This window comes from Myotis daubentonii, chromosome 10 (assembly GCF_963259705.1).
Source record: "Myotis daubentonii chromosome 10, mMyoDau2.1, whole genome shotgun sequence".
Taxonomy (NCBI): Eukaryota; Metazoa; Chordata; class Mammalia; order Chiroptera; family Vespertilionidae; genus Myotis; species Myotis daubentonii.
In genome coordinates, this window is record NC_081849.1 from 34,965,282 (window position 1) to 34,976,804 (window position 11,523).

At 39.5% G+C, this 11,523-nt stretch overlaps 1 protein-coding gene across 1 annotated transcript; it reads left to right on the forward strand.

Annotated features, from left to right (window-relative positions):
• The first annotated feature begins 10,101 nt into the window (after positions 1–10,101).
• LOC132211471 (olfactory receptor-like protein OLF3) lies at positions 10,102–11,055 on the forward strand. Its single transcript, XM_059656139.1, has one exon. The coding sequence runs from the start codon at positions 10,102–10,104 to the stop codon at positions 11,053–11,055; it is 954 nt and encodes a 317-aa protein (XP_059512122.1).
• The last annotated feature ends 468 nt before the right edge of the window (positions 11,056–11,523 follow it).

Here is an 11,523-nt window from a genome sequence, read left to right on the forward strand (position 1 = left end):
ACCAGCTAGGAGACTGATCAGTGGTTGTTCATGAGGAAGAAGAGTTTGAACTAAAGAAGTGGCAATGGGGAAACAGAAGTCAAGTCATGTGATTCAAAAAAGATTTCAGAGGAATATTTCATCTTCTCCCAGAATGGAATTCTTCTGTGGATTCCATATCTCCTCTAAAATTTCACAATTCTGCCCTCACCGGTTTGGCTCAGTGGATAGAGTATCAGTTATGTTACTTTCCATCTTTTCCATTAGATCCTTTAACTTATTTGTGAGAATTATTTTAAAACCCTGTGTGATAGTTCCTATACCCAAGTATATCTGATTCTGGTTCTGTTAATTTCTTTGATCAGTGGCATTGTAATTTTCTTGCCTTTTCCTTTGGCATTTAATTTGTATTGAAACCAGTATATTTTATGTATAGGATAATAGGCTCTGATAAATAGTATTATGACTCGAAATGGGCACATCTGTTTGCCTTGTAATCTTGTTTGCTGGGAGAGAGTGTGGGAATCAATTGATCATGGTTTGAGCTGGGTTTGAGTTTTGTTTTTGCTGTGGTTATCATCAGTGTACCAACAAATTCTATTTTCTCTAGCATTACTTGTGACTGGGGTGGAATTTCAGTGGTTGCTGTTCCACCCTTACTTTTAAGCTTTCCCTGTGGGACTGCATGTCAGAGACCTTCCCACATGCTCCCTCTCCTCCATGGCTAATCGCTGTTCCTTGTTCCTCAATTCCTGCTCGTCTTGTGATAGAGATTGAAGGTTTATTCTGTGTTGTCCTGCTTCTGACTCAGTCTTAGGCAAATCCTTTCTTTCTGTGTTTTAGGGTTGGGGCTTTCTTTGTGATCTTGCTCTTCCACAGTGTGAGAAGATGGATCATTGAACACAGAGAGGTTTTCTGTCCAGTGGAAATCTCAGGGCTAGAATGTTTTGATTTATTTGTTGTTGTTTTTCTCTGGTTCTCTTCCCTCAGCAATGAGTCCTCATCTGTCTCTGAGGGGAGCAGGGTTTGCTGTCCTCCCCCAGTGGCTTCAGGCTTTGTTCCATTAGGGAGACAGACTTGGTGATGGAGCGTGCCGCCTGCTTACACAGAGGCTATGGCTGCTCTCACTAGAGCTCCAACGTGAAGGAGGCTTTGCTTGGTTTTCCACCCTCCCCCAAGCGTTCTTGTGAAGATTGTTCTAACTCTGTGGAGAAAATCTTGAAAATTGATGGGAACTCTTATTTTGCGGTGGCTCTGAGCCATCCTGTACTTTCTAGTACAGTACCCCACACTCCAACTTCAGCCATCTGTTAAAGCAGTTCTCACTGGCTTGTTTGGCTGTCCTATTTTCCTCCCATGCTCTGGCTTAGGTGAGTAAATGCTCACATCTTGTCTCTCTGTGGATATACCTATCTATCCCAAGATTTCACACTCTTTGGTTGCCTTGCAGTCTCACCTTACTGAGGATTTCAAGAATAATTATAATTTTGTAGATTATCTAACCTTATTTTTTTTTGTTTTAGGGTGGAACTAATCCCCTCTCCAGCTTTCTACCACCTAAGTGGAAGCTATAACAAGTTTAATTATTTTTTTCTTTTTAGTAGAGTCTATTTTTTTAGATTTATAGCAAAATTGAGGAGGAAGTACAAGAGTCCCCCTTCCCTGCTAGTCTTCCCACTATAAACATCCTGCACTGGAGTTGTACAGTTTCAATTACTTTTAAAGGTCTGGGTTGTTGTTTTTTTGTTTTTAAATTTTTATTTTATTTTATTGATTTTTTACAGAGAGAAGGGGAGAGGGATAGAGAGTTAGAAACATCGATGAGAAAGAAACATCGATCAGCTGCCTCCTGCACACCCCGTACTGGGGATGAGCCCGCAACCAAGGTACATGCCCTTGACCGGAATTGAACCTGGGACCTTTCAGTCCGCAGGCCACGCTCTATCCACTGAGCCAAACCAGTTAGGGCTAAATGTCTGTTTTAACAGACAAATTATACATGAGTGATGTGAGGGATAATTTACAGATAAGTAAAATAAAATAATGGTAAATAGTGATTTTTAAGCAGATACATTTTAAGTCAAACAAGCCACTTATCTTGAAGCAGCAGCCTAAATTATATGTACAGAGTTTGGAGCAATCAATTTGTTATATTCATGTTCTTCTAGCAAACACCAGCCTATACATTCATAGTATATGCTAGTGAGTCTGTCACAAATGCTTCTTAAAGGAACTATTCGATTTCTAGAAAGACACCTATGAAATGACCTTCCTGGCCAGAAGAAAGAGCATTTCCTGTTTGGGAAACAATAAGAATTGTAGGATGGGTGGGACTCATAGGGGAGAGAAGCAGGGAAAAACTTAGATTGTGGTTGACTTTTAAACTCTTCACTCTGAGTTAGTTGAGATTTGGCATTAAAGTCATTGGAGACTTTAGATCAAACCTTTGTGAAGTGGGTAATGGTACAATGAAGTAATGTAATGAAAGCATTCAATAGTGGTCTACAAAAGGAATTGTTTTAGTAGTTTTCAAATTTTATTCTATTTGAAATACCTGCAAAGTGCTTTATCAGAAACACCAGACAGTTTCATAAAAACACAGTTTTTTTGACCATATCTGCACAGTTTCTGACAGTCAGTCTGGGTAGGATGAAGCCCATCATGCTTTGAAAGGTGCTTAGGAACAAAAATGCTAAGATAATACAAGTCAGCAGTATTAGTAATGGGAAGGAAGGACCTAGGTGACAGCTGTTTCAGAGTAATAGTTGATATAACTTATTGAATGATAGAGGTTGAATGAGAAGAAAAATTTCCCAAGGTTTTGAGCAGAAATGAGTGAGAGTTCTGTGGAATTCTTATTAAAAGTTTGGAATTTGGGCATTTACCTTTGTTGTCCACAGATGAATGAAGTGAACTTCTGGATACTGTGACTTAAGCCTTCATAGCCATGGAATTTCCCCCACTTTCCTCGGAGAAATTATAAAACCAGTTCTGTCATTTTTATTTGAGTTCAGAAATCAAGGTGAGGATTAAGAAGCATCTATACTTTTCCTTTATATTTCCTGGAATATCACAGAACCTTTGTTAGATCCACTGGGTGTTGTAATATCAGAGACCATGGTATCACAATGAAATAAATTAATAGATAAGCAGAAGGATAATATGTTAGGTGAGCACAGAATGTTTAGTAGAAAATTAATGAATATTAGGTACAAGATGAATTGGTGTGTAAATATAAGAATATATGAATGAGTTGATGAGCAGATAAGCAAATGGATGAGTGAGTATTAAGATAATTACAGACAAATTGCATAAATGAGAGGATACATAAATGATGATGTTGAAAATTACTGGGTATTTGACTTGGTGCATAAATGAATAAATGGACAAAAGTTTACTTAAAATGTGTATGATGCCTAGAGAATACATTACATCAGAGAGTGGTAATGTGAAAGCATTCTGTCATTACATTGAATCTTTTTATAAATATTAAAAACTTGAAGAGGTATGGAAGGTTAATTCTCTGTATTGAGATTTTTGGATCTTCTTTTTCTTTTTTTCCTTTGGAGGTCATAAGAAGGTATTCTCATAGATCTTATTTGGAATCTTAAATCTTTCTATTCATTGCTATTAATTTTGGAACTTAAGTAGTACCATGAAAAAATGTATTCAGATGTCCATCAACACTTGCAGTGCTCACAGCACCCTTTTTCTTCTTTATTGATTAAGGTATAACATATGTGTCCTTATCCCCTCATTGCCCCCTCCCCCCCCTCATGCCCTCAACCCCCTGGTGTTTATGTCCATTGGTTAGGCTTATATGCATGCATACATGTCCTTTGCACATATCTTAGAGGCGTGAAAACATGTCTCTTGAATCCAGAAGGAGAGGTAAGGGTACCCTGTAGCTGAAGGGGATAATTGGTTTTTCACCAGGTTTGGATGCATGCCTAGTCACTGCTCATTAGAATAAGGGCATGAGGGATAAATGTCAGGTTTGCTCTATAGGAGGAATCCTAAAAACCTCAGAAAAATTGCTTCCAGGACTTTTTAGAATGACCTTAGCCTTCAGTGGATTGCTGTACTTTGAGGAGGATGGAGAAAATAGCTTATTGAGGGAGAAGAGGGCAGCATAATGAATTGGGAGTGGTGACAGCAATTAACACTCTGATGCATAGAGCTCCTGGGGGGAATCTGTCAACCCACATTGCTAATTCAGCCACTGCTACACCTCATTAGGGCTGTGTTTGAGCCAAGTAAGAGGCACCAGTGAACTTCCTCCCAGTAGTGTCCCTCACAATGTCAGGTAGTCCCAGTGAGGTCTTAGCCTAGGTGTCAAGGAGCCCAGGACATGTCATATCTAGTTGTTCAGCCAGAGGTCAGATGAATCTGTCTCTGTTTGACAGTTCTGTTTTTATTGTCAACTAAACTGTGTGAAGGTATGGTTCTACTTTATTTGACCAGCATTAAAGAAAACATATTAAGGTTTTGGGACTTATGTTTATGTGTTCTGATCCTGTGTTCAGGACTTCTATGTGTCTCTGCTAAGATTGTAGAGGACTCCAACAAGAAGACCAAATATAATTAAGACTTAATGGAGTGTTACAAAAGATGATACACAACATGCTTTTCTCTGTAAGGTATCATCTCTATAATGAACAAGAGAAAATATGGGTAATGGTTTCAGATTGGATTTTAAAGGCTGATCCAAGGTTTTGCCCATCTATGGACTTTTTGAATTGGCATGAGTAGTGGAAAGGATTATAATATCTATAATAATTAAAGGCTAATATGCTAATAGACCGGATGTCCTTCTGAGCGTCATTCTGGACATCCTTCCAGACAAAGTCGGGGCTGGAGCAAAGCCTGGTCCCAGGTTCCTGCCGGCAGCCTGAGGGAAGCGCAGGTGTTGGGTGCCAGAGGGAAGCTGGTGCCGGCAGCCAGGGGAAGAAAGGCCTACTCTTGCATAAATTTTTATGCATCAGGCCTCAGTAAATGAATATAACTCTGGAAGTTGAGATGCTGAGGAATCCTTCTATAATGTGCACTCCTCCTGAGGCTTTTCAAATTAATACTTCTTTCTTCCTAAAGTATGGGGAGAGGGAGAAGATATTTTATTAAAGCAGCCAACCAATAGAAATGACAATACTTTAGTTTTAAAATATAATACACCTACAAGGGTAGGAAAGTAAAATGTGGCAATGAATGTTGCAAATGGAAAATGTACCCATGTGTTAAGTCCTGAATACTTCCATCTTTGCAAAGTTTAATTGAGTATTTTGGAGTATTGGTCTGTAGCAATGGAAACTAAATGTAATAAAAAACTGATTTAAAAATGTGAACAACAGGATTTGAAGGTATCTCCAGAGAACTACAAGTAATCACCCTGTCTGTGTGGCACCAACATATAAAAAGTCCTGTCAGTGTTCATTTGATTTTATCTATGGGTCAGGTTTCTCATCTTTAAAAAAAATTATGATTATTTTAATCTTCATTGTTGAGATTATTATAGATGTCCCTCTTTTTCCCCCCCATTGCCCACTTCCACCAGGTTCCCACCCTGCTCCAGGCCTTCACCACCCTATTGTCTATGTCCATAGGAATGCATATATGCATATGAGATCTTTGTTTATTCTCTTCCCACTCCACCCCTTTCCCTCTGAGAATCATCAGTCTGTTCCATTTCCATGCCTCTGATTCAATTTTATTCACCAGTTTATTCTGTTAATTAGATTTCTTATTCATTTATTTTGATTTTTAGATTCAATTGTTGATAGGTATGTATTTGTTGCCATTTTGTTGTTCATCTTTTTTATCTTTTTTTCCTTCTTCTTCCTCTTAAAGAATATCCTTCAGCATTTCATATAATACTGGTGTGGTGGTGATGAACTCCTTTAGCTTTTTCTTATCTGTGAAGCTCTTTATCTGACCTTCAATTCTAAATGAGTAGAGTAATCTTGGTTATAGGTCCTTGCTATTCACCACTTTGAATATTTCTTGCCACTCCCTTCTGGTCTGCATAGTTTCTGTTGAGAAATCAGCTGACAGTCATATGGGCATTCCCATATAGGTAACTAACTGCTTTTCTCTCGCTTCTTTTAAGATTCTCTCTTTGTCTTTAGGCCTTGGCATTTTAATTATGATGTGTCTTGGTGTGGTCCTCTTTGGGTTCCTCTTGTTTGGGACTCTCCGTGCTTCCTGGACTTGTAAGTCTATTTCTTTCACCAGTAAGGGAAGTTTTCTGTCATTATTTCTTCAAATAGGTTTTCAATATCTTGCTCTCTCTCTTCTTCTGGAACCCCCCATAATGTGACTGTTGGTATGCTTGAAGTTGTCCCAGAGGCTCTTTACACTACACATTTTTTAATTCTTTTTTCTTTTGCTCTTCTGATTGTTTTTTGCTTTCTCATAGTTCAAATCGTTGATTTGATTCTCAGAATCCTCAACTCTATTGTTGAATCCCTGTATATTATTCTTAATTTCAGTCAGTGTATATTTAACTTCTGACTTGTCCTTTTCCCTTTTTTTGAAGGTTTCTAGAAGATTCTTGAGTGACATTATAACCATGGTTTTAAACTCTATATCCAGTAGTTTGCTTTCTTCCATTTCTTTCATTTGTGATATATTTCTTTGTCTACACATTTTGGCTGCTTCCCTGTGTTTGTTTTTATGTATTGGGTAGAGCTGCTATGTCTCCTTGAGTTGGCAGAGTGGCCTTGTATAGTAGATGTTCTATAGGGCCCAGTGGCTCAGCCTCCCTAATCACCTGAGTTGGACACTCTAGGTCAATGGTTCTCAACCTTCTGGCCCTTTAAATACAGTTCCTCATGTTGTGACCCAACCATAAAATTATTTCCGTTGCTACTTTATAACTGTGATGTTGCTACTGTTATGAATCGTAAAGTAAATATCTGATATGCGGGATGGTCTTAGCTGTGAAATGGTCGTTCAACCACCAAAGGGGTCGCGACCCACAGGTTGAGAACCACTGCTCTAGGTGCACCCTTTGTGGGCTGTGAGCACAGTTTTGTTGTAGTTGAGACTTGATTGCTATTGGTATCACTGGGAGGAATTGATCATCAATTGGCTGTGAGGACCAGCTGTGACTACAGTGAGAGAGCTGCTGTGCAGGAGACACCCCTGTGGAGCAGTACTTGCTTCAGTGGGCCTTTAGTACTCACTGAGTCTTCCCCTTGAGTGGGTAGCTTATGGATTTGTAGTGTTGTAATCTGGTATGGTCTGACACTGACCACTGGGTACACTAGCTCTTAGGTCTCCAGAGAGGTGCAAAGTCAGCCACTGCCTGGGGCCACCCAGCAGGAGCTATAGAGAGATCTGTAGATTCCTTCTTTTTGTATCAGTTTGGAAGTGCCCAGATGAGGCCCAGCTATGAAACAAGGCAGGTTGGCTGGTGCTGGTGCCAGGTCTTGGGCCTTTTATTGATAGGTTTGGGGCTCTCTGACCCAGCTGCCATTTGTTTGAGAGATTTACCCTGAGCAAGGAAAGGCCATTCATATGCAAAATCCACTGCACACAGCTTGGGAGGGGTTGTAAATTGGATGAGAGGGGGTCTTAGGGAATCACCAGGGTGGAACAAACAGAAATGGCTGCCAGTCAGCCCTGTGACTGGGGAGGTCTCCTCGTAGGAACAATGCTTTCTTCTTTACTTTTCTAGTTGTAGGACTTCCATTCAACCAGCTTTCCAGCAGTTCTGGATGATGGTTGTCATGTATTTTAGTTGTAATTTTGATGTGGTTGTGGGAGGTGGTTAATACAGGTGTTTACCTACACCACCATCTTAAAAAATCCTCTCATCTTTCTTGATGAACAGTTGCTCATAGTTCTTTGAGGCCTTATCAATAGTGTTAGAGTAGGAGTATGTCGAAGGTGTTAAGAAGCCATATTGTTACTTGGGGCTATTAATACCCTTTCCTCTCAGGCATATGGCAGAGATGTAGGGATCTAGGCATGGGAGGGACTCCTTTGTGGGAGATTAACTAGTGAGTTGAAGTAAATTGTGATAGACTAGTTGGGACATGTCCCATTTCCATGACCTCAAAATACCAGATATTTATAAGTTTTGCCAAAAGTCACCAACCTAGAATTTACCATTAGAAATTTATTTAACTTGACTTAAAGAACTAACAAGTATTCTTTCTGAAATGACTTGCTTTGGGTCCAAGGAAGCAGAAGAGATTGAATGCAAAACAGAAACTGTTAGGCTCTGAAGCTCACAATTGCATTAAGATGCGACACTGTCACTCTCTGGTAGTGAGACAAAGGCTATAGTGGAGAGATGTTCAGGGTGTGTAAGAGGAACACAGTGAGTCATCAGCTGGCATATTCTCCAGACAACTTGCATGTGTAGTAAATGATGTAGTGATGACAATCTGTTTTGTGTCATTTCTTCTTTGAATGGGTCAATCTTCGAGCACAGGGAGGTATAATATTCACCATAAAACAGTAGCATCTAGCAAAGATGGTCCTTTATAGATGTTTGCTAAATTAATAAGAAAGTTAACAGTAATATTGAAAGTAAGTTGTAATTGAAAAATAAATCTATAACTTTTTAAATTTTGAAAAAGAAATGTCTGCTTTCTGCTGCAGATCTACTATATATGCAACAACAGCTAAAAGATTTTTAAAATTAAATATTTTCTTGATGTTCTAGAATTAAATTCAAATTTCTTCTTTGAGTAAAGTAGATGTCGTGTCATTCTTCCCATGATTGAAGAAAAGCTATGTAAGGGGTGGTGGTAAGGGTCATGATAAAGCAGAACAGGAGGGGCTATTGAATGGGGAGATCAGACTTGGGGGAGGAAATTTGAAAACAGGTTTCTAAAAATGTATGTGTCTGACCCATGAAAGAAGAGATGGGCATTTCTTGAACTACTTTGTTTTGGTCCTTTGTTAGATAAGAGTGTTGAAGTGCAGACAATCTTCACCTTTCGGCTCAGAGATCTCAGCCTGGCTCTTGGATTTTGAAGTGAAACAAATAGCTCTGTTTCTAGCCTCCATTCCTCTTACCAACATTATCTCCTTTTCTTTATTATTTTGTACACTGCAAGAAAAGGAAAGTTAGTGATAGGTAGGCATAGAGAAAAAATAAACATAAATCAGTCCTATAAAATTAAAAAATGTAAACAGTTTCTGTTTAATGTTCAAAATTGATATTATATATAGTTCTATTGGAAAAGCACTTCCAGGACAAAATAAACCACAAGTGCAACTCTGTTCCAGTGTACATTTCCATGAATTCATGCCTCCTTCCCTGGTGTGGACAATGAAGACAAGGCCTTAAAGATGTGCTTCCCTTCCTCTCTTGTAAATAGAAAGTCAGCTACTCATGCTCTCATTTTCTCTGTTTTGAGCCCATTTCAAGGGGTAGATAGATTCCTAACAGCAGCAAGTTTGGAAGAGACAAATAAAAAGAACAAAATTCAATTACAATCCCCTACCACACCATATGCCACTGAGTCTGAACAGAACAAAGGTCATCATAAAAAAGACAGTGGTCACTAGGTCCTCAAGTGACCCAACTATTTCTAAGCTCTCAGTTCTTTTAAGAATTGAGTACAATATTATTTAGATCTGAATTTCTGGATGGAATGCATGGGAAAATCACTTTTGCTACCTTATGTACCCCAAGGCAGAAGTCATGATACTACTAATGGTATTACCATCAACACAGGTCACAAAGTACTTTCTCCAACATTACCTACATTTGAGCTTAAATATACTTGTAAGTTGTAAAATGTCCTGTGTTATATATAAAAGTTTGTCCCTAAACCAGAATCACATCACTGTTAAATAAAATCATATTTCAAACCTAGGCTTTCTGACTTCAGATCTTTTCCTAAGCCCAGCCTCTTTCCAATATTTCCTTTTGTAACAGCTTTACCTACGTCATCACAGTGGGTCTAGTTGACATGTTTAAGGTAGCTTTTATAACTTTCCACCTGTAGTGATGGACAATAAAGAATCTGAAGCATCTAGCTAAGGCTGGCCACTTGTATAAAGTTTGTATTGCTAAAAAGTTTTTCTTAAGGTTCTTTGATTCAACAGCTTGTTTTTTTTTCTTTTCTGACTCTCTCTGCAGATTAATAATCCTCACACTTTTTAATGGGAACAGAAAACCAGACGTGGGTGAGAGAGTTTATTCTTCTGGGCCTGTCCAGTGACTGGGACACTCAGGTCTCTCTCTTTGTCCTGTTCTCCATCACATACATGGTGACAGTGCTGGGGAACTTCCTCATCGTTCTTCTGGTCAGACTGGACAGCCGACTCCACACGCCCATGTATTTCTTTCTCACCAACCTCTCCCTTGTTGATGTCTCTTATGCCACAACCATAGTCCCTCAGATGTTGGTTCATTTTCTTGCAGAACATAAAGTAATCCCACTCGTGAGCTGTGCAGCCCAGTTATTTTTTTCCCTGGGATTGGGCGGGATTGAGTTTGTTCTACTGGCAGTGATGGCTTATGACCGCTATGTGGCTGTGTGTGACCCCCTGCGATACCTGGTCATCATGCATGGAGGGCTCTGTACTAGGTTGGCCATCACATCCTGGGTCAGTGGCTCTGTCAACTCTCTCATGCAGACTGCGATCACCTTTCAGCTGCCCATGTGCTCCAACAAGTTTATTGATCACATATCCTGTGAACTCCTAGCTGTGGTCAGACTGGCCTGTGTGGAAACCTCCTCCAATGAGATCGCAATCATGGTTTCTAGCATTGTCCTGCTGATGTCACCATTCTGCCTGGTTCTCTTGTCCTATGTCAAGATCATCTCCACCATCCTAAAGATCAGGTCCACAGCGGGAAGAAAGAAAGCCTTCCACACCTGTGCCTCTCACCTCACAGTAGTTATCCTGTGCTATGGCATGGCCATTTTCATTTACATCCAGCCCAGCTCTGGCCCCTCTGGCCTTCAGGAGAAGTTGATCTCTCTCTTCTATGCCATTTTGACACCCATGCTGAACCCCATGATTTACAGTCTAAGGAATAAGGAGGTGAAGGGGGCCTGGCAGAAATTATTAGGGCAATTAAATGGATTAACATCAAAACTTGGAACTTGATGAATCATGAGCATCACTTAGAAAAAGAAACTTTACCTGTGTGTTTTCCACTTAACTCAGATATGACAGGCATCAACTTCATTGCCCTGACAACCAGGAAAGGGATGATGTAATGTGTACTGCTGATGTGAGGTAGGATACTGAGTGTTTAGGTTAAATGTAAAAGTCTTTTAATGTCATAGCAGCATGTCCAGGGAGTTAAGGACAGATATAATAGAACTTCAGAATCTCCTTTTCTATGATCTGAGAGTAATTGAAATAAAAAATTACCTTGACTGTTTTGATTGTCACATTGTTTATAGTCATGGACGTATTCCTGGATCTCAGTTTCGATCACTGGTTCTTATTCATCCACATTTTGTAGGAGGTTATCATGTTTCCATTGGGAACACATCATTTTTACATTTTATTTTCAAAAAGGTGTGGTATATGTAACTACATCCAGTAATTGTGTGAGTCACTGTTCTG